Source organism: Cupressus sempervirens, chromosome 2 (assembly GCF_028749045.1).
Source record: "Cupressus sempervirens isolate cs-2001-9-10 chromosome 2, ASM2874904v1, whole genome shotgun sequence".
NCBI lineage: Eukaryota > Viridiplantae > Streptophyta > Pinopsida > Cupressales > Cupressaceae > Cupressus > Cupressus sempervirens.
This window is the reverse complement of record NC_143119.1, coordinates 382,874,357-382,898,870: the sequence shown is the minus strand read 5'-3', so window position 1 is coordinate 382,898,870 and position 24,514 is coordinate 382,874,357. Positions and strand designations below refer to the sequence as shown.

The 24,514-nt window shown below is 36.5% G+C and overlaps 1 protein-coding gene across 1 annotated transcript; it reads right to left on the bottom strand.

The window, feature by feature from the left end:
* Positions 1-4,246: 4,246 nt before the first annotated feature.
* LOC149572728 (7-deoxyloganetin glucosyltransferase-like) lies at positions 4,247-6,062 on the bottom strand. The gene is made up of 2 exons (XM_089813824.1): positions 5,354-6,062; positions 4,247-5,271 (listed from the first exon to the last, which is right to left on the bottom strand). The coding sequence occupies exons 1-2, from the start codon at positions 5,838-5,840 to the stop codon at positions 4,325-4,327; spliced, it is 1,434 nt and encodes a 477-aa protein (XP_089669950.1). The 5' UTR covers positions 5,841-6,062; the 3' UTR covers positions 4,247-4,324.
* Positions 6,063-24,514: the final 18,452 nt, after the last annotated feature.

Genomic DNA, 24,514 nt, shown 5'->3' with positions numbered 1-24,514 from the left:
AAATATGAAAACCCTTCAACACCTTTTAGCAAGGATGGTCGACTGGAAATATGAACCAAACCCAACAACGGTGCATAAAAACTAATACCAACATCGGATGTTCTGCTGGCACAAGGAAAGATAACACCGTATATTCTGCTAATCAAATCCATGATAGTACTCAAACAAACATTGCTACTATTAAGTGTTCTCCAGTCAATTGAATCCCAAACGCTGTTGGAACATCCTTGAGTCCATATTCGTAAACAAGGGACAACTGGTAACTCAAGCAAACTCCTTACCTAAGTAATGTGACCAATACCAACTAACTTCACATACCTGTCTGCCATTGTACTTGTATCCTGGATGTGAATGCAAGATGAACTCGTAGCATTATCAGCAACCTCACATGATCCTTCTTCGGTCAAAAACTGAGTGCGAGATGAACTTAAGCTCAGCTCCATGTCGTGCTCATTCCCATGTCTCTCCCAGTCCTGTAATGCCAAAGTTGCTCGAGTGTCCTCAAGCTCGCGAGATAGCTTGACAACTTCTTCTTCCTTCCTCCTCAAGGCATCTGAATAGTCTTTGGCGAGGCTGAGAAGATGGTCACGATCTGATAGAAGATGTAAATAGCTCAGCTTCGTCGTCCCCATTCCTTCACCAATTGCATGTAAGTCACAGCAGGAAGAATTTGCCTGAACTCCCTTATGTCTTTCTTGTAACTGAATCTTCTGGATGTGCTCTTCTAACATCTCCCGCATCCTGTCATGATGAGATAAAGAAGCCACAATACTATCTTTGCTTACCTTCAGCTGGCTGGACAAATCATGTGAAGTACTGCCATTCTCATCCTCATGTGACGAAGCATCTAACTGAGCTTGGTACTCTCTGTCAACAAAGTCATAAATGCTCGATGTCTGCTCATTTTCACCAGGTATCTCATCATCATGCATAATGACATCATCATCATCTGAACTCACTTTACTGTAATCATTGCTTGTCGGAACCAAACCACCTTGAGTACATGAGACATCACCTTCGGAAAGCTCATATTCAACTGTCTCAACTTGAGTGTCAAGTTGACAGTTACTATCCATCAGCGTAATGTCCTTCACTGCTTCTTCCTGTGGCTGAACTGAAACCTCTAGCTGATTGCATACCTGTTTCTCGAACTCCTCATTAAGGTTCCTCGTGACATCTCTCATTGTATCTGTCAACGCTTCGTGAGAAGACTTGCCAAAACGTAATCCAGTTGATTTATTCACCTTAGCTGGGACGGACAGCCTGTCAAGCATACGGTGGTGTTTAACCAACAGTTCAGACATGTTATGTTTGATTTTTCTGAGCTCATCTTGAATACCTGAATAGTCCTCCTTTCCACAATTCCGACTCTGAATACTCTGTCTATTACTTGTCCGAGATTGTGTCCTTGGAGACTTTGTGCTGTACCTGTCCATCTTGGTTGAAGTAGAGTGCTGATCACTCATGTAAGTCGGTACTCACCCCACAGGATGGCAAGAAAACCGCTCTGATACCATTGAAATATCCCCGACAGGATATTTGCCTCTTAAACACTAAATTTCTTAAACTTCAGAGGTTTAACATTTCGTCAAACAATTAGCAATCGTCTTACTACTGCTGGAATGGTTTTGTCTCTGGAACTACTTGTAATTAAGATGGTAATACAAGGAATGCTATGATAATTGGAACACTAATACTATTAAACTCTTCGTAGTAATGCAATGATTACAAACCCGATAGAGATGCCGATGCTGAAGACGATGTTCAGCTGATAGTTTGCTGCCTTCGTACATTTACAGATCTCGATACCACTTCAAATAAAGTCCAACCTGAATCCGACTGATATAAATAATGCACCCGCATGCAATATGATCAGCTGTGATGAGCTCCCGGACCTCCTGTAATGCGGATCTGTGTTTTAATCTGCTGTAAGACTGCGGCTTTGACCGTCCAAGATCTCATCTATATTGACAATGGGATCGACCAATTATGGGAGGACATATGTTTATTGCTAAGATAGACCGATTTGAAATACATTGAGTTCGATCTGGGTTTCACAATACCAGCAACACACCCTCTTAATACTATACCCTTGATGGCAATATGATCCTGTAAAAACACGTTATCTGCTAACTCAAAACTCCACCAGGTCTCCGACTTGCCCTCTTTCCTTGGTTCGGTGATTCAACCCGTAATCCGCGGTTTATTTCCCTTATTGCCTATACTCCGTGTAGGTTTCGTATCCCGATTCTGCAGTCCGTGTATGAGCATGCATTAATCCCCTTCGTCTTCCTTTTCCCACGCTGCTGGCCGGTTAGATGTTTTGCCGCTGATGGGTTGCTCGGTTGTTCCCACTTCAATCCTGCGACTACTTTAAATATTCAAATATATGATTGAAACGCGAGAGTTCCCAACTCCGGAAATATTAATGATCTTCGAATAATGGCTGACAGGAGAAGAAAGACGCCACAGATTTGGTTCTTGGGGAATTAATTCATTGTTTGCCGCCACCTTTAAATTAATCCCTCGAACTCTCTGACCTTCGATCAGCAAACGCCTGGCTTGCAGATTTTCCAATTCCGCTAGGCTTTGTGCAGCTATTTCGACTTCAACAATTCCTTAAAACGATTCGACTTGGTCCCACTCCTAATCCCGGCTTCAATGACGTTACTTTGTAACCTGATCTCTGTAATCGCCCTTGGTTCAGACTTCGTCCTCAGCAGTATTCGGAAAGAGCTGGCTGAAAGGGAAGTCTTAGAAACTCGTTTTTGCCTTCAATCCGCTTCACACTGCAATTTCCTATGGAGTCGTCTTTCCTGGATAGAAAACTCCAACTCTACAAACCCTTAACTTATTTCTCAGAATGATCCTCCAAAAAAACTCTACAATTCCTCAATTTTTCCCTTGAATCTTCAATTCTGCTATTAACCTGATAATCTGAATCCAATCCTTCAAAAGATAGTGCTGCAAGAACCACAAATTGGCCTTAAGCCACAAATAGACGCCCTGATGAAATGACTGGCTGTCACCTCCAATCTGCAATAATTCAGATGATATTTCACACCCTCAAAATTGCGTACCAATTGAGAGTTATCGTTCTCAATGGCCAACTGTGACAATTGTAGAAACCCTAGGTTCCACAATGCACCCGTGATTGAATCACAATCTGAAACACAAAGAGAGATAATCAACTTCATGATTCGAATGGAGCCCCGGGGTGCCTATTTATTCTTTTCCCTCCATCCTCTCCAGAGACTTCTAGAACCCTTTTGATCTTATCCCTCAAGTGACTTTATTAAATACTCCAAGTAACTTTATTAAATACTAAGGTCACTTTATTAAATACAAAGTCATCTTTTAATATTTATTTATTTAATTAAAATAACTAATTAGTCGTCCTTGGACAACCATTAATTAAATTAATTAAATCGAACTGTCACCAGAAAATTGGGGACATGACACATGCACACAATGTATTTTTCTCTCACCATCTTTGTCTCTCTCCCTTCTCTCTCTATTACTTTTAAGGAATTTGAATTCAAAATGAATTTTAATTATTACGAGAAAGACAACTAATAAGTTATTATATTTTGTCTGTGTGTGTGTGTGTGAGAGAGAGAGAGAGAGGGGGGGTGGGGGGTATAAGAAGGGAAGAGGGAGACAGAGATAGGGGAGAATAGAGGAAGGGGGACGATAGCAATATATAATGTGTCCCACCCCCACTCTCTCCTCATGTCCCCACCTTCCTCCCTCCCTCTCTCCTCGTGTCTCCCCTCTCTCTCTCCCTACTCGAAGACCTTCTATATTGCTATCTTCTTCCTTCCTCTATTCTCCCCTCTCCCTCTCCCTCTTCCCTTCTTCTTATGCCTTTATATTTACCATTCTTCGCCCTTTATATCCAACCCTCCAAATTCTCTCTCTCACTATCATTTTATCTCTATATATCCCTACATATCTTCATCTCTCTCTATATATCACCTCTCTCGATCTCCTCCATTTGTATCTACACCTCATTCCTCTCTTGTTATATTTCCCTCTCATCCTTTTTAGTTTTCATCTCATCATTTATCTTTTTCGTCCACATACTTGAATTTTTTATATTGAAAACAACAAAACTAGATTATTGTCCCTCGTACAATACTCGAAGGACGATAGTAAGCAAATTTATATTGTCAGCACATTAATAACTCACAAAAACCAAACAGTTACCAAAAGCCATGAAGAAACCTACTAGTCACAAAAGCTAAGCACCGAAACAACAGAATTTTTATGTCCTGGAGCATAGACGACATGGTTTCTCCGTTACGGACTCGGAGCTAATTACTCAACGGCCAAATGATTTGGCAATTTGAGAAATCTCTTGGACAAACTTGTTCAAGCCGAGGAAGGAAGATCCACCTGGGCTAACTGCTTTTATTGCTGCATCCTTCAATTTCAGCGCCCTTTGCCTCACTTCCTCACATTCCATAATCCTCCTCACCCCCTTCTCCACCTCTTCTCTGGTAACCAACTTATTTTCATCAACATCCACACCCTCAAAATCCATCCCAATCTTCCACACATCCTTCACAAATCTGCAATTCAAGAACTGATCCATAAAATAAGGCCATCCCAGCATGGGAATCCCGAAGCTGAAGCTCTCCATGACAGAGTTCCATCCGCTGTGGGTAAGAAATGCCCTAATTGAAGAATGGGACAGAACTTTCACCTGTGGTGCCCATCTCACAATCAGCCCTCTATCCTTGATTCGCTCTGAAAACCCTTGCGGCAAAATACCAGACTCATCTTGTGCATTGTCCTTTCGCAGAACCCACAGAAAAGGGCTCCGGCTGTTTTCTAACCCTAGCGCAATCTCTTCGAGCTGTTGCTTCGATTTGACGGCGGTGCTGCCGAAGGAAACGTAAATCACAGAACCCGGTTGCTGTGCGTCCAGCCATTTAAGACAGTTCTCGTCCTCTGCAAACATACTGGTGGATTTTACTACATCTCTGTGCGCCAGAAAATTGGGAAGAAACAGAGGACCCACTGCCACTGCTGGACGGCCATTTATTGATAGAGCTGCCACTGCTTCCTTTCCTTCCAACTCCTCCATTGTGTTCACCACCACATAATCTCCCTTGTTTTGCATTCGACTTTCATACAGAAATCTTTGGACCAGAGCATCTGTGGATCTCTCAGCGCGGTAGAAGGAGACGAGATCCGTGGGCAAGAGAGGTGGAAGATTACCCGGCAAACAGGTGATCAAATTCTCCGGCCTCTTCGCTTCTCCCACTGAAATCACACACCACAGATTTTATTAGGGCAAAATAAAAAGATTTAATTGAGGGGTAATTAGGAAGCTAGAAAACCCTACATTTCACAGGAATGTGCCCCTGCGAGAAGAGTAACTCTGCTTTCAACTGCGAAATAGACAATGCCGCGCACATTGTCCAGAAGACGACTCTGGGAACTCGGAGATTTAGGGCTAGCTGGTAAGTGCAAGACATATAGCTTTCGCCGATGATACATGTGATGGGAGGGACGTCTTTCGAAAGAGAGGCTAGAAGTTGCTGCTCCAAAACAGGGGCTAAATTTTCCAGTGCTCTCAAATAATTAACAAGATCACTGTAACGCTCATGCTCCGCCGGTAGGCCGTCCGGGACGGTCAGAAAGGTAAACCCCTCTCGTGGTTGCTGAGGATCTTGTCCACCGGCACCTAACATACGGCGGTGGCACCACTCTGTGTTTATGATTGTAATGAAAAACCCCCTTTCAGAGAGCAGGTGGGCCAATTGCATGAGAGGATTGATGCCCCCTTGTACAGGAAATGGCACCATGACGGCGTGCAGAGACTTACCCATAGCTTGTGGTCTTCAGAAGAAGAAGAGTGTATTAAATCAACCAGAAATCGTCCTCGACAAACAGAGTCGTCGTATATGACTGTTTAACTAAGATTTATGGTATGCTATTATATGCAATAAATCATAACGTGCAGGTCTTTGTGATTCTTGAATTTATGAGGATTTGCAGACTGCAACTGCTATGCAATAACTTTGTTCTGGTTTTTATGGAAGAGTTGTGTGGTTTACAAGTTGGGTTCATTTTGACTTGATCCTTCATTTTCTTGAAATGTAATGAGAGATGTGACATTTCTAATATGTTCATATTTTGTTTCCTCCTGCCGGAGGGCAAAGGGTTTTGTCACATCCCTGGTTTTAGATGAGAGGAGCTGAATGACGAGTCGCTGTTTTGACTAAAATTGGCATTACATTATTTTATAAGAGCATTGAATTGCAAACATCTAAAGTTGTGATGTGAATATCAGGATTTAACTGTGTGATTTTTGAGTCAAACTCGATGACCCATGTTTCATGAGTAGTGATTCAACATGAATCCATCTCTCATGAGAATAAATGGAACACTTAGCACTCATTGGATCTAGGTGATGCTCACCTAGACAACCCTCTAAAGTTGCTTTGGATTTTGAATTCACTGCAAGACAACCCTCGATTTCATGATGTCTTAGGATTGCAAACTATGTATATTCATTTAGTGGCCGTTTGTTTGTTGGCATAGGAATATAAAATTAGAATGGAAAATTATAATAGGAATGGAAATGTGGAATGGGAATGGAAAAGAGCATTCCCATTCTTGTTTGGTTCCCTTAGTATTTGATTGGAATGAGCGACGCCTTCACAAGGAAAGTCGTGCATCATAATTAATATCTGCAGTCAAGTCAAGAAAAATAAAATCTTGCTTTTCCCCAATTCTCGTTTCCCATATGAAGGAAGAAACATTGCTTAGGAAAAAGCTAATTCAGTGGTGACGATGCAAACTTGGATGCAGATTCTATGCATCTCAATATTTCTTACAGCAGTTGAGAGAACTAGTTTCCTCTTCAACCGCTTCAACGCCACACGTAGAATCAAATGTATTGAAGATGCCTTAATACAATCCAATGCAATCTGCGTCTCAAATAATTCCAATCGCCTCATTGGTTGCGCTTATTTTCAGGAGGCCATGTGCATGAAGAGAAAGAGTCGGTAGTTTCATTTATCACAAGCTTTGTGTTTGCCATGGCTTCGTAGTCGCCTTTGAGTGGAGGGTCAGGGATGAGCTTCCTCATGATGCCCACCATGGCTCTCAACAAACTAGGTGAGAATTGTGAAATAATGGTTCTCGAGCGCTAAAATGAAAACGCCGGATTTCAAATAATTGTCAAATTTTGAAAAGTATTATGGGAATAGGAATGGGTTCCAATAACATCTTTTTTTTGGAATGGACATATCCTTGTTTTTGGGGTAAAATTGAAATAGAATTTTGTATTCCCTATTTTGATTTTGTAGAGCAAACAGAGAATACCGAATCAATTCTAATTTTCCTATTCCTATTCTCGCAAACAAACGGGCCCGAGCGTAGGAATTGACAATTAGAATAGAAAATTTGAATGAGAATGGAGAACGAAGAATAGGAATAGAAAAGTGCAATCCAATCTTGTTTATCCCTTGTTTGGTTATGCAAGCTTAAATTGGAATAGGGTTAACTTGCAATTGGTGCCATTTGAAAATATTTCTGAAGATGCAATCGGTGCCATTGGAAAATCGTTGAAATATTTGAAAATATTGAAAACAAAGTTCCAGCACTCACCCCAGGTCAAAGCGGATTTGAAAATTTAATCAAATTTGAGAAAGTTAAAATGAATGCAAGAATAGCAATTCCAATTACAGGTATTTTTTGGAATGGACAAAAGCTCATTTTGGGGCTAAAATGAGAATACGTATTCCTATTCCCTATTCCTATTCCACGCACCAAACAAAGAATACAAATCATATTCTAATTTCCTATTCCTATTCCAGTTGTATTCCAGCAACCAAACGGGCCCTTATGGATTCCAGAAATTGAAAACTAATGTTCTGTCTCCGTAATTTAGAAATCTATCTACATTCATTTCTGGATTTCAGAAATTTCATTAACTAATGTTCTCATTGATTAACTAATAAACTAAATTTGGTTTGAGTAATGGTTATAAAGCTTTCCTAATTTTTGTCCAATCTCTTGTCCCTTTGGAATTGTCCATGAAACTATGTACCCCAATACAATGTAATTTTTTCAAGGACTGGTGATGGTTGTCTTCATATCCCTTTTTTTATTTCCCTTTAAAGAAGGTTTATTTACGTCTACTTCTTCTGGTGCATGTGAAAGATTGATTGAATATTAAATGGAAATGTAGATTCAATGAATCTTTTTGGCTAAAATTGTCTACTCAAATTTGGAAGACAAAGATCAATGTAGATGCTCAATTGCTCGCTTGGAAGATTCTACATTGCAAGCTTCCCATTGAGGATAGGTTGAAATGTATAATGGTCCAGCCGGTTAGTTGCCCATTCTGCTATAAACCAGAGAGTATGAGACATATTTTTTGGGACTGCTTATTTGTGAAGAAGTAGTGGAATTCTGTTTTGAATGATTTGATTGCTATTTTTGATCACAAGCTAAGTTGGAAAGAGGCTCTTCTAGGGGTGGGTCTACATAAAAATATTATTGTTGATCGTGTGCGACAGGTTATATTATTCCATATATGGAGGACAAGGTGTACAACGGTCTTTAGTAATCACAATAGTAATCATTTGGAATTTGTAATTTTAAGGCTTTATTCAGACATTTTCTATTGTTTGATATCTCTTTTCTCTTAGCTTCAGGTTGCTGTTGGAAAAGATTTGAGATTGGATTTTCAGATTCAACAAATTAAGGCTTAGATTAATCAACTTCTTGGCAAGAAAGAGATCAACATAGGGCATCACATGGCTGCATTACTACGGGATTGAATTTGGCATACAGTTGCTTCTTGTTTTGCTCCAACTATGATATTTTGTATTGATGCTGCTATTTGATTTGCTACAACAATGTCATATGCTATTTTTTGTGTTTCTTGCCAATTTTCTCATAGTCTCTAACTTCAAATTTGTAACTCGCATTTTTTCGAAAAAAAAAAAAAAACTAATGTTCTGGTTGACTTGCATTAGGAAGCTAACATTTTGAATTTTAAAATTTGTTAAAATTAGGGAAAATAGCTTAATTAAAAAAATAGGGTTAAAAAAATTCACATTTTACTAATGTTTGGTGTTGTGTTGGAAAATGCTAGTGTAATTTCCTAATATTTCTTGCAGGCACCGTGTCAGTTCATGTTTCTTTTATGTAGAAGCCCATCTGAGTAGACATCAATGTTTCCTTGCATGGAGAAAAAGCCAGATGAATAGTCATGCATAGTCATAGTCTGGCTGATTGATGTTTTCTTGGTTATCCTATTGATAAAATGTTCTATAATCATTAAATTTTGTTTTCCAGCATTTGTTTTTCATGATCTATATATTTTGTAAATGATAGGTTTGGAAAAAAAATTACTAGATTTTCTCTAATTTGGAAAAAAATGACTAGATTTCTCCTTATTTGAAAAAAAAAAAAAGTTTTGACTTTTTGTTGTCTTTAGTACATTTGTTTGAAGATTAGCCAGCATTTGATATTTTTATACTTGTAATTCTCCCCACTTTTGCCTATTTATTACTGGCACTTGCACCCAAAGGAGCAAGGGGTACACCAACAGTGACAGAAGGTGCATGTCTATATAAGATGGTTGTCTACATATTATTGTTTTTGTTAAACATTTAATATAAAATGAAAGAAAACTTAATAGTTTGAAAAAAAATTAATCATTTATTGATAAACATATATAATAAATTCATATACATAAATAATTATAAAACTAAAATAAACGTAGAAGATATTTACAAAACACAAAGATAGTTTGATTGGTATATGTTTTGCTCACAAATTAAACTAAATTGGACAAAAAATAGTCGATGCTTGTAACTACTTTTTGTTTACAATTTTAATATAATGAATAAAGTAAAATGAAATGACTAGGCTATTTCTCAAACAAAAAGAAATGGATTTTTAAAAAATGTGATTTACTTTGTGACAATGGGCATCTTCTCACCATACATGTAATAGAAAAACTTTACTCAAAAGGGAAAGATGACCTTAAAATGCAAGCTAAATGTAGCCAATTAAAAAGCGATGAAGGGAACACATGGGAACACATGTAAAGTCATATATAACAAGGGGCACATGTGCCAAAGTTCTTGCCTTCATGTTTTTATGGTTGATTGAAGTAGTATTGCATGAAGGGGAAATTAAATTAGTTACAATTTTTAGCAAAAACTTGGTGACGATAAACTTTTTCAGCTACTTTGAGCCTAAAAGCACATAGCTTTCACACAAACACTTCAATCATATAATTGGAAAAGAAAGAAAATATGGATTTATAGATAGAAAGGAAGTATACGAAGAGAGAGCTAAAAGAGAGAATGATATGTTATTATAAGAACAAGTAAAAGTAGAATAATAGAGAGAGTTGAAGAGAATTTAAAAAAATTAATAATTTTATTATTTTAAGAAATATATAAATAACAATAAAAATTATATTATATGAATGAACTACTCATTTCTACCAATTCAATTATAAGTTAAAATATTTAATTTAAAAAAAATTGTTGATTACTTCAATCAGAGTACCGAAATATGTAGTAAGTTTGAGAGGTAGTATTAATGGTATTAAAAAAAATTGAGCAGAATTGTAAAATAGTAGCTAGAGTAAAACATAATGTAAACTCTAAAAAAACATTTTACAATTGTCAAAAATAAACATCAATGTTAAACTAATAAGAAATATATATAAAATAAGAAATAAAAATATGTAACTCTATATTTGAACGTGGTAAGATAGCTAGTAAAATATAGTGTAAACTTAAAGAAATGACATTTTACAAATTACAAAAATACACATCAATGTAAAAATAATAATAAATATATTTAAAATAGGAAATATAAAACATTTAACTCTATATTTGAACTTGGTAAGAGAAATAGATAGTGATAATTAATATTGATTAGACATTCATTTGTGAGGTGGAAGATAAAAAAAAAAAAGTTTTTTAAAAAGTTAATCCACTTGTCACAAATGTGGAAAAGATAAAGTTGTAATTAATGCATTCATTAATACATGATAGAGTTGTTAGAAAAATATTTGTATTTTTGTTGGAGAAAATTGAATTTTTTCATTGCCAAAAATAGAATGGTCCAATAGAATGAGTGAAAAATGTGATTTACAAAATAATGAAAAATTAGAAAAAAATATAAACATTTGAAGCTTCTTTTAATCTTTTAAATCTTATCAATTGATTGGTTGGTTAAATTGAAAAATTGAATTGAATGAAAACAAAAGTATCCTGCCAAAGGCAAGAACTAATAAAGGAAAGAATGATATTGTGTACCCTTTTACACTATAGTGATAGTTGTTGCAATTGTGACTCTTCCTTTTGCCTAATAATTGTATGTGGATTTGTTTTTATAGATTGCAAATCAATAAAAGGAGAATGGTGGTTCTATATGAAGTTTGTCTAGTGACTTAACTCTTGATATAGCCATAAAATTCAAACCTTGTCACATTTTATGTTACCAATATCAACTGGCATTTTCTAATGCATTAATCCTTGAGATTTATGTATGGTGAGTGCCCATGCTATGGATAGTGGTATTTTCCTATGATATTCCAAAGATATAAGTGTGATAGGTAAAAAAATTGGCTATCTTGGTTCCAAGGTGGGTCTAAAAATATAATATAATGTTACATAAATTATTTGTGAGATTCATTTTTGTACTTGGAGAATCCCTAGACACAACCACACACTTCATTGGGATAACACACTCATAAGCCCCATAGATATCATACACTCAATTAAATAACTTTTCAAAAAATCACCCTTCGGACATGATATTATGAAAGTCTTCAAGTTAATTATTTGTTCCTAGTTAATTTTTAACATGTATTTTACATAAGGAAAAAAATAACTTTGAACGTGTTAATTCAATACATATGCCTAGTGCTAGTCCAATTTGGAATCAAGGTTAACTCTAATGATTGTAATATTCACCAAATCAATAAAATTGTGATATTTTGCCTTGAAAGAATATTCAACATATTTATTTATTACTTTTAATTTAAATTTTTTTTAAATTACTCTCTTTTAGTATTGTTCTAAATCATTCATTTTTCTTGATTTTATTCTCCTTTAGCGACTCTTCCTCTCCTTTGTCCCTTGATCTCAGAGTCCTTCTGTCTTACATGTTGCTTCTTTCTAGACCATGTCTACAATCTTATTCTTCATTCACTTCCTATTGATGGATTGTTTGGCTTGATCCAAGATTGATACAAAATATTTATAGTTTATTTCAAAAACAATCTATTCAATTTTACATAGATTTTGGAAAACTTGTCCCATAACTAGAGACAATCTGAATTTGCAAAGAGATCAAAGTCAAGAGGCAAAAATGTATAGTATTGATTTTGTGGAAAGGATGAACATTCAAAGAGAAATTATCGACATTACAAAAGGGCACAAAAAAAGTGTAGAATAGTGACTAGTATGTAATAATTAACATTTCTTCTTGAGCCACCAAAGTACTTGAGACCGAACAAGTGTCAGATTGAAAATGAGTCCAAATATCGTATTCTATGGATATTTTATTAATTACCCCCATCCATATTGAATCCAATAAGTGTAGGCACATAATTTCTTACAGGGATGTATCTGTTAAGGTGTCAATTTTTGCATATTCTAGATTATTCTAGTTAAGGTTCCGAATGACAATGAGATTTATTGAAGATGTGATAATAACTAGTACATGATAAAGATGCAACTATGATAGAGGAGAGAGTCCTAAACCAAGGGATTTTGGTCTCCACTATAGGTAAAATGTTGTCTATCTTGTTGATAACGATTCAATTATACAACGAATGCCTAAACTATCATGTTCTTGATTATGGAATTATGATCTTAAGATGTTATTTTTTTGGTGACTAAGAATGCAATTGAATTGTATTTTTAGAAGAGGATCATCTGACTACTTTGTTGTTGAATGGAGGTGAAGTACATCTCATATCACACTTTGGCCCCTAGGCTTCACAAAGGAACTCTTACTTCGAGGAGTTGGAAAAGCTAAATCACTTGCTACATAATTATTTGTATGTTCTTAAATATATGTTTTCATGAAAGTTCTTTTTTCATAAACCAAATCCATGCATTGTGAATTTTGGAATGGTAGGAATTCAATGGTTGGAGGTTGAGGGAAAGATCAATAAATTCACACCATCTAGCATCTAGACTGAGAATTTGATAATTTCTAGCCTCTCCCTCACATGAAAAGAAAAGAAAACTAAGGAACTTAATGATAGCCTCAGTCTCTTCATGGCAATTGTTACTTGTAAGCCAGATTCTGGCAAAAAGCTCGCCAAAGGGCCCCGTACTCCACCGAGTTCACAGTGCACTTGTTGCAGCTGAAGACGTTTCACGTTGGAGTCTCCGGTGGTAAGTTGGCAAACATGTGGCATTTGTCGATGAGTGCCTCGTGTGCTAGCTCAACACTGCAAACAACGATAATGGTGCATTGGTCCATTTGCAGTGTGAAGATCGGGTTGTATTGCTTGTGCAACTCATCCATGCCACACATGAATGGCTTCTTCGGTCGTGCCACATCAACCAAGTTGCCGAGCACCGACCATGTCGACGGTCTAGGTGGCAGGTTCGGCCTCTTCGCATTTTCTTCCTCAGTCTCAAGATCAAGTAGAAAAACACCGCATCGTACGTTATAATTGATACTGCGTCGTTCACCATTGTTGAAATGCCCTAAGCTCCTGAATACATAAGAATTCGTTAGACGGGATTATATTGGCATGATCATTAGATGGGAGTCGTTGAGTCCCACTAATTTCTCATTTAACACTATTGGCGGCTGTGACGCTTTCTACTGATGCACAAGATTTTTCTATTTCTACCCGTGCTTCGATTTACACGACAACATGGGAATCCGGGAACTCGTGGAGAGAATTTAGATGTTTTATTAATTGGAGGTCACATCTGAAGATAAATGTCGGTTTATGGGGTTTGGAAACAATTAATAGCATCATATGTCACCTCCAAATTAAATGAATCGTGAGCCCCTAACAAACCTTTTGCAGTGTGTTGTGCAGGCAGGCCTCCAATGCCTTCATTTATTGTTGGATGAGCAGTTTTTAGCGAAGGTTAAACTATCTAGTTTGAACAGACTGATAATTATTGTTAGTTGGACAGCTGTTATTTCTGATCCGGAAATAACAGTAGTATTTATGGACAGCTTGGACAGTTGTTCGTCTTTATCTATGAATAGCAGTTGTATTTATGGGTGGTTTGGACAGTTGTTTGTCCACTTGCCAAGAATTAGTAAATGGTTATTATTTACTAATTTTAGAGATTCCCTTTTGGACACCTTGCAACCAATTCTTTTATTCGCTGTCAAGTTGTCTTAATATCAGCTGTTGGTTTGATTTAATTTCAGTCGTTGGTTTACCAACAGGAGTAGTATAAAAAGAGGTCATTGGGTCATTTGGATAAGAAGTTTTGGAGAAACGTTTGCAGTGTTAGCAAACAGTTTTGCAGTGTTAGCAAGGGCGCAGTGTTAGCGTGGAGATAACAGTGGGGAATATCAGCGGGAGAAATAAGGAGGTTGTCGGAGTTCTGCCAGTGAGAGGCAAAGAATTTTGTATCTCTTGATTTGCTGAAGTTTAATATAATTCCTCATCTGTAGAACTGGTTTTCCCTTAGGGGTTTTTCCAGAGACAATTTGTTCGAAAATATTGTGTTCATTGTGTTGTTCATTTCTTTCCGTATTATAAGTGAAATTGTAGTTGTGTTATTTTTCAATATTAGCTGGGAATTCGTTTTCAGCAGTTTAATAATCATTTATGATAGGAGATTAATAATCAGTGACTGCAATAATTTGATTTTTCACATGGTATCAGAGCATTGTTAACGGTAGAAGAGTTTTTCCCTAGGAAAGAAATTTTGATCTCTTTAGATTTATTATTGCTTTAAACCGTTGAGATGGCTTCAGCTGGTTTGAGAGGTCATGATAGATTGGATGGTGCCTCAAATTTTGGTGTCTGGAAGGCCAACATTTCTTTATTGTTGGAAGAGAATGGTATCAAGGATTATGCTACCAGTGATGTACCTGTACCAACGGATGCAACACAGCTTGCAGCATATAGGAAGGATGATGCCAAAGTGAGGAGGATTATCCTTGATGGTGTCAAGGATCATATTGTTCCACATATCTTGGAGCTAGATACAACAAAGAAGATGTGGGACATCATTCTAAATCTGTACCAGAATGCTACCACCAACAGGAAGTTCATTCTCAGAGAGAAGCTAAAGAATACCCGGATGAATCAGGGAGAAGACGTCACAAGTTACCTCACTAGGCTTAGACTTGTCAAGGATGAGTTAGCAGTTGTTGGAGATAGCCCTAGTGATGATGAGCTAGTGAGAATAGCCCTAAATGGGTTTACTAAACAATGGAGTGTCTTTGTTCAAGTTGTCAGTGGACGAGATACTTTACCGAGTTGGGATCGACTATGGACTGATTTCACTCAGGAGGAGTTTATACTAATTCTTGTCAATGGGGCCAACAAGAGTCAGAAAAATGAGGTGGAACAAGAGAACGTTGCCCTAGTGGGTAAAGGGAAAGCAAAGAAGGGATCTAGCAAAGGATCAAATTCACAAAGTGAAAAGAAGAAGAAGGACCTTTATAAGGTCAAATGCTTTGGATGTCACGAGTTTGGCCACTATGTCAGTGATTGCCCAGAGAGGAAGAAGGGTAAGAAGCAGGTGGCAGCTTCAGCAAGTGCAGAAGAACTCTCCAGTAGAATGGAAGATGAGTTTGCACTCATAGCTTGTATGGTTAGCTCAACCTCACAGTGTGTTTGGTATATAGATAGTGGGGCGTCATTTCATATGACAGGAGTTAGATAGTACTTCTCTAGTTACAAGGAGGAGGACACCAACATCCAGATTTCTATGGGAAACTTGTCCAAACTCAACCCTGTTGGGAAAGGGACTGTTCAGTTTCAGAGGGAGAATGGAAAGATAATTCCACTTCATGATGTGTTATATGTGCTAGGCTTAGGTATGAATTTGATTTCTGTATCTATTCTTCAAGATAGGGGGTATAATGTACTCTTTAGAGGGACACGTGTTGATTAAGCACAAGGATTGAAAATCACCCATAACTATTGGAGTTAGGAGTGGTCGCCTTTATAGATTGTAGTTTGATACTCCCAAGGCACTTATGAGCAACAGTAATCTTAGAGATCTTGGAGAGCTATGGCATAGGAGGATGGGCCATATTCATCATGGAGCACTTAGATTGCTTCGTGAGACCGTGACAGGTGTTCCAGAGGTGAGCACAGAGCATGACGATGTATGTAAGGGATGTGTGTTGGGGAAGTTTGCGAAAGCATCTTTTCCAAGGAGTGACACCAGATCTAAGGGTGTTCTTGATCTAGTACATTCAGATGTTTGTGGACCAATGTCAACGAAATCTCTCAGAGGATATGAGTACTATGTTACTTTTATTGATGATTTCTCTAGAAAGACCTGGATATACTTCTTGAAGACTAAGGATGAGCTTTTTAGTCGATTCTAAGAGTTCAAGGCTCTTGTGGAGAACTCGACAGGAAAGAAGATAAAGGTTCTTCGGTCAGACAATGGAGGCGAGTATAAAGGAAATGTCTTCCAGGAGTTCTGCACCAGAGAAGGAATCAAGAGAGAATGGACTGTTCCTTACAATCCACAACAAAATGGAGTTGCTGAGAGGAAGAACTGTTCTATATCGAAGGCAGCAAGAGCTATGCTACATGACCAGGACATACCCAGTTACTTATGGGCAGAGGCATGTAATACAACAGTCTACATTCAGAATAGAGTTCCACACAAGGAGCTAGGGAAGATGACACCAGAGGAGGCTTTCACAGGGAAGAAGCCAGATGTTAGTCACTTCAGGATATTCGGGAGTTTGACATATTGTCATATTCCTGGAGATACATGTACAGAGTTAGATCAGACTGCAGAGAGGGGGTACTTTGTTGGGTACAGTGAGATCTCAAAGGCATATAGGATTTTCATTTCGGGGACTAAAAGAGTTATTGTTAGACGGGATGTCAAGTTCATGGAGGACAAGGCATTCAAGAGATCCAGAGATTTGCCAACAGATGATCAGAGTGAGCAGCCAACAGAAGCTCCAAGACCAAGTCAAGGGCAACAAAGCTCAAGTACAGTTACCAGTACAAGTGTAGACTCAGTTAGTGAAGATTCACAGAGTATGGAGCAATAGGTGCAACAGGAAATGCATCTAGAAGACTTAGAGGTTGACATTTCATCCTCTACAGTTGGCAGCAGGAACCATGTGGTTCCAGATACACAAAGGGATACTCAAGAGTTTGTGGGAGCTCCTAGGAAGAGTACTAGACAGCGAAGACAACCAACCAAGTTCAATGACTATGTGGCATTAGTTAGTCAGTTGGTAGATAGTGAGCCTTCTAGCTATCAAGAAGCTGCAGAACATCAGGTATGGCGAGATGCTATGGTTGAAGAATATTCTTCAATAATGCAGAATGATGTGTGGGAGGTAGTACCTAGACCAACAGATAGGGTTGTAGTTGGATCACGCTGGATCTATAAGATAAAGCACGGTGCAGATGGTAGCATCGAGAAATACAAGGCTAGGTTCATGGCAAAGGGGTTCTCTCAGAAGGAGGGAATAGACTATGAGGAGACATTTGCTCCAGTTGCCAGGTATACTTCTATACGAGTTGTAATCTCACTTGCAACACAGATGGGATGGAAAATCCATCAAATGGATGTCAAGACAACATTCCTCAATGGTGAGTTGAAGGAGGAGGTATACATAGAACAACCAGAAGGCTTTGTAGCACATGACAAAGAGACCCACGTGTGCAGATTGAAGAAAGCATTATACAGACTCAAGAAGGCTCCTAGAGCGTGGTATGAGCGCATTGATACATACTTGCAGAAAATGGGCTTTGTTAAGAGTGAAGTAGATGCTAACCTCTACTACTTGATGGTTAGGGGTGAGATTCTCATTCTTGTTCTTTATGTGGATGATCTATTTCTTATAGGTTCACTAGGGCTCATAGTGGATTGCAAGAGGAACCTTGCAGAAGAGTTCGAGATGAAGGATTTAGGACTTATGCACTACTTTCTAGGCATGGAAGTGTGGCAGACAGATGGGGAGATTTTCCTTGGTCAAGGGAAATATTGCATTGAAATCTTGAAGAAATTCGGGATGGAGGATTGCAAAGCCATGTCTACACCCATGATCACGAATTGGAGGAAGGTAGATACATCTAAGGAGAAAGATGTAGATCCCACTTTATATAGATAGTTGATTGGTTCGCTTATGTATTTGGTCAACACTAGACCAGATATAGCATTTGCAGTTAACTCTCTTAGTCAATTCATGGTTGAACCAAAGAGAATGCATTGGATAGCGGCTAAGCATGTGCTACGTTACCTGCGTGGTATAGTCGAGTATGGGATCAGATATGTTCGAGGTGAAGGTATCAGGTTGATAGGCTACACTGATGCAGATTGGGCAGGAAGTACAACAGACAAAAGGAGCACTTCAGGGTGTTGTCTCAGCTTGGGATCAGAAGTTGTATCTTGGTTCAGCAGGAAGCGAAAGTCTGTGGCTCTAAGTTCAGCAGAAGCAGAATACATAGCAGCTAGCATGGTGACATGTGAAGCTATATGGCTTTGGAAGTTGTTAATAGCCTCGTTTGGTTAGAAGGTTGAGACTACTGTGATACATTGTGACAATCAGAGTTGCATCAAGTTGTCTGAGAATCTAGTGTTTCATGATAGGTCTAAACATATAGATATCAGATATCACTTCATTAGAGATTGTGTACAAAGAGGAGTTGTTCGACTACAATACATACCTACAGATGAGTAGGTAGTAGACATTCTGACGAAGGCTTTGGGAAAGGCCAAATTTATCTTCTTCAGAGATAAGATGGGTGTCATGCAGAAAAGCTTCCTCGCTAAGAGGGAGTGTTAATTATTGTTAGTTGGACAACTGTTATTTCTGACCCGAAAATAACAGTAGTATTTATGGGTAGCTTGGACAGTTGTTCGTCCTTATCTATGAATAGCAGTTGTATTTATGGGTGGTTTGGACAGCTGTTTGTCCACTTGCCAAGAATTAGTAAATGGTTATTATTTACTAATTTTAGAGATTCCCTTTTGGACACCTTGCAACCAATTCTATTATTGGCTGTCGAGTTGTCTTAATCTCAGCCGTTGGTTTGATTTAATCTCGGTTGTTGGTTTACCAACAAGAGTAGTATAAAAAGGGGTCATTGGGTCATTTGGATAAGAAGTTTTGGAGAAACGTTTGTAGTGTTAGCAAAGAGTCTTGCAGTGTTAGCGTGGAGATAACAGTGGGGAATATCAGCGGGAGAAATAAGGAGGTTGTTGGAGTTCTGCCAGTGAGAGGCAAGGAATTTTGTATCTCTTGATTTACTGAAGTTTAATATAATTCCTCATCTGTAGAACTGGTTTTCCCTTAGGAGTTTTTCTAGGGACAATTTGTTCAAAAATATTGTGTTCATTGTGTTGTTCATTTCTTTCCGTATTATAAGTGAAATTGCAGTTGTGTTATTTTTCAATATTAGCTGGGAATTTGTTTTCAGCAGTTTAATAATCATTTATTATAGGAGATTAATAAGCAGTGACTGCAATAGTTTGATTTTTCACATAGACAAGTCTTGACTGAAATCCCCAACTATAATAGTTGATATATCAACTAATTATATATATATATATATCTTCCTAAAATGCAATCTATTAGAAGATTTCAATGATCATGCATAGATTCGTTGATATCTTTAGCTTTAATGTGGTCGACTTTATATGAGATTGCAAAAGGATCTTCATTTATTGTTTGATAAGTAGTTTTAGCTGAGACTAAAAGAATCAATGGTATTTGTTTGAACAGGCAGTTTTTTATGAAATGCTCACCTATAATAGCCTATTAGCTAATTAATTATACTATGTATGTTATCTTTTCTATTTTTTAATTTTCACCTCTTTGTTGAGTAGTGAGGTTTTAGACAGATATATATGTGATTTAAGTTGTTGAGTTTTGCAACAAAAAAATACTCAGGTTTAATAACTTTGAAGAGTAGATAAGATTAATAAAAATAAATGTACTTTTGGATTCAAACAAGAGAGTTTTCTTAATGCAAAATTGGTGATTTGAGGCATATTTGCATACCTTTACAATTATATTTTATAAGATTAAATCAATATAACATAAAAATCAGGATTGTTAAATTGGTAGAATTTCCTTTCAGACATGTTTACACATAATTTTTTATCGTATCCCAATAGATGAAATCAATCAAATTAAGACTATATTACTACATTTGTGTAATTCTCAGTTTTTAGAAGCATTTTTCTTTAAAAAATATAGATATAGTGTTATAAAAAAATCAGGCTATATTACTACATTTGTATAGTTTTTAGTAAAACTAGATAATCGTAGAAGCATTATTCTTTAAAAATATATAGATATATTGTTATATGTCCTGGTCCTACAGAACTATATAAATCATCTCTTCTATTTTTAGGCTTTGAAGATAAATTGGCAATTGTTTTTTATAATGTCTTTTGATTTGGGTCTTATTAGTTTCATTACCATATAGTCTCCCTTTGTATAACACTGCTAGTTTATTTAAGACATCCCTGCCTTCAAATCTAATGACTAAATCTTAAATCAAAACAATCAATGATATTTTTGATGGTTCATTTAAATTTCTGCAAACATATACTACAAAACAATTTGGAATAATACTACTAACTAATTTGGATGGTTCATTGTAAGTGCTTCTAGAATCTCTTTAATTTTATAACCTTGAATGTAAGCTGATTAGGTTGGCAAAGTATAATCAATCTTTGTGTTTAGCTGTGTGATTAACATTTGGTAGACTTCCAATTTTTTTAAGGGGCCTAATTTGTAATTAGCATATTGTTTGGCTATGTTCCAAAATACTTCACTATTCTTTATGTATACAACACATCATAAATAAGGAGTATACAAGTCATCAAAGGCAATGCTGAAAGCTTTATATGGCAATTGAATATAAAATATCCATGTTTGGATAGTTTTGTTGGTGGCTTCTTTTTCAAGCAATTGAATTGTAACTTCATTGGTTTGTGAACCTTTAATTTTTTTTTCTAATAATTTGATATTGTATCTTAACTGATTCTAAGAGTCGAATTTAATAATCAACAATTTTCTTTCAATTTTAAATTTGTGCATTTATGGCCAACCTTCATAAAATGTTTATTGAATTGAATAGGCTATGAATTAAAGCAAGAATAATGTAGCCCATAACATGGTTTAAGAGAAGTTGATTGAGCCTTAATATGTCCAAGCATCTTCATTTTAGGAACAGTTGAACATTGTAGTGGAAATATGTAGGCTGAAGAATTGTAAAGTTTTGATTGCATCTAATGACCTGTATCTTTTGCTAAATGCAAGCAAAGTGGATTTTAATTTTTTTTTAAAAATAAGTTCGTTTGAACTGGAGTAGTATTGGGATGGATGACTTATGTAGAAACCTTGGTTCTATTCATTCTCATAAGAAATAGATTCTTGTAAACCATTACTCATAAAACATAATCAATGAGTTTGACTTAAAAGCTGCATAGTTAATCCTAACAATAATATCACAAAAAAATTATTGTCAAATTGATCACTGCACTTGTGTATGGTGGTTCCACATTTTGTTGAAAATAGATTGATACAAGTATGTTAAATGTCTTTCAATCATTGTTTTGTCACCGATGTCAAACCCGCTATTTTGCTAGTAAGACAATTGCTCATATGATTTAAGTACTATCACTTATTTGATTGATGAAGAGGATTTGATCAAATGATGTAACAATAACACCTAGAGGAAAGGTTGAGTTATGATATTGAAAGAAGTATAAGAATCAACTGAGACAATGATATCATAGTGTATTGATAATCTACTTAAGGTTGCAAAGTTTGGTTACACTAAGAAAGTTTAGAAGAACAAGTTAAACAAATTTTCTCTACCAAGCTTGATCGAATGGACAATAGGTGCTGAGAAAAGTTAGTGCAAGCCAAACAAAAAATTAGTTGGAGTCGATTAAAAGTCTATTTTAGTGTATGCCAAGTAAAATAGTTGATGCCGAGTAAAGTTTAGTTGATGCTAAGCACTTGATAAACTTTAGTTTGTGTTGAGTGATTTTACAGAGGATGTCAAACAATGCAGTTTGTGCCAAGCATCAGAAGCAAGTTAAAGCCAAGTGTCAACATTATTAGAAAGATCGTGAATTTGATGGATCTAAGTTGACAAGTTTATTTTCTTGGATTGTGTCAACTAGGTGGAATATAAGATTGATGAGCTGGTGACATAGAATTCATGGTATACCGTTTTGAGGCAAATTCAAAGAGAATTGAAGGAGAAGTTTCTAGAAATGAAATGGAATGAGGGGTAGATTTATTGAATCCTAGCTAATCTGTCTTAACCCTAAATTGGATGATGGAGAACGAATGAAAAAATATCTTAATTCTCTATTTATAGGGATAGCTAGTCAGAAGCAAGGGTTGCCATGTGCGAGAACCTAAGAAAGACAAAAAATTTAAGGGCATTGCTTCATTCAGTGACCTAAGTGAAGAGTCTATATTGGCAAGTTAAGTAAGAAGGTTTAATGGTATGGATGCTTGAAGGGTGAACAAGCTATCAGAGTTGAAGTGTGTGAAAGCCAAGTAGAGTGGAGGATTGAAACAAAGATCTATAATTTGCAAATGAAGTTGTAAGTTGTTATAAGATCAAGCTTTACTGTTATTCTCTAATAATTGTATCAATCTAGAGTAAATCCTTTGGATTAAGGTTGACCTAACAATCATTTGTAAATCCTTTAACTGGGTGACATTCCAAGTGAATGGTCTAAAGTCCTCTAACAAGGCTCACTCCTAACAGGGTGATTGAAATCCTTTAGCTAGGTCACACTTAACAATGTGCATTGTAACCTTTAACATGGTTGGCCTTTCATAGGCCATCACTTCAGAAGAGTGAAAAAAGTAGCATGTTATTGTTGAGTTTTCACATAAACCATTGTGTCAAGTGTGTTATTAAATATTTTATGTTTCATGTTCACATTTCTGCAAATTGATTTGAAAATAACTTACAAATTTTAAGTGATTGCATAATCTTATGGATGCATGCATGATGACAAATGTTCTATAGATTCACTAAGCCGTGAAAAGTTTAATTTATACATCTAGACCTTGGATAACTAATGCAACCCCTCTTAGTTATTTTAAAAAATTCCAATAATTGGTATCAGAGCCATCTGCTTAAGAGGACTAGTTTGAAGGTACTAGAAGTACAAAGATCAAGATGTCAAAAAGAGAAGTACCCAAGCTTAATAAAGATAAATTTCATGCATGACAAAGTTTTATGAAGCTACACCTTGGAGGACTTGGAGATTATGCACAATCTACCATTACTACTAAACATGTTGATCCTATTGGAGCCCTAACTGCTAAGGATCTAAAAAACAAGAAAGAACACAACCATGCAATGTTGGAGATTGTCTCTACCCTAAGCTATGCTAAGTTTGATGATGTCAATAGTTTTGACAATGCAAAGAAAATGTGGGATGCTTTATACACCATCTATGGAGGAGACAAGAATGTTCTAAGAGCTAAATCTGAGTCTCAAAGGTAAGTTTGATGATATGAGAATGCAAGAAGGTGAAAATATTGTTCAATATTGCTAAAGGATAAAATATGTTGTTAATGCAATAAGAGGATCTACTGGTACAATAGATGATGATACAATATTAAGCAAAGTTTTAATAACACTATTGCTTATATATGCTATTAGATTTTCTACAATTCAAGAACTAAGATGTATACCAGGGAATGTTCTACCTCTTGAAGGTCTGGTAGGTAGACTCACTACTTTTGAGCTATCTAACTCTAATAATTACAAACCTAAAAGTATTGAATTTTCTTTCAAAGCTAAGTTGTCATGAAAGAATCTGATGTGAAGAAGAAAAAGAAAAACTATGTGTCCACTGAAAGTGATACAGATGAGGAAGATGTAGATCAACTTGAAGCACTTCTAGCAAGAAGATTTCATAGAGGTAAAGGCAAGTTTAAAGGTAAACTACCTATTATTTGTTTCAATTGCAATGAAGTTGGTTATGTTGTTGCTAGATGTCCAGAGAAGAAGAACTTTAGAGGTGGTGACAAGTATAAAAGTAGAAGAGATGAAGACAACAAAGATTATAGAGACAAAGGAAAGAAGTCTTGCTACATTGTTGAAGAAGAGATAAAAGATGAATATGATGAACATGATAATAAAGTGGTGTATGTTGTGATGAAAGACGAATTTGATGAAGATGAGATAATTGCACTGGTGTCATGTGTGAACAATAATGACAGATGGATCATTGATGGTAGGTGTTCACATCACATGACTGGACATAAAAGTAAGTTCATTACCTTGAATTGTTATGATGGAAATAGTGTAAGATTTGGT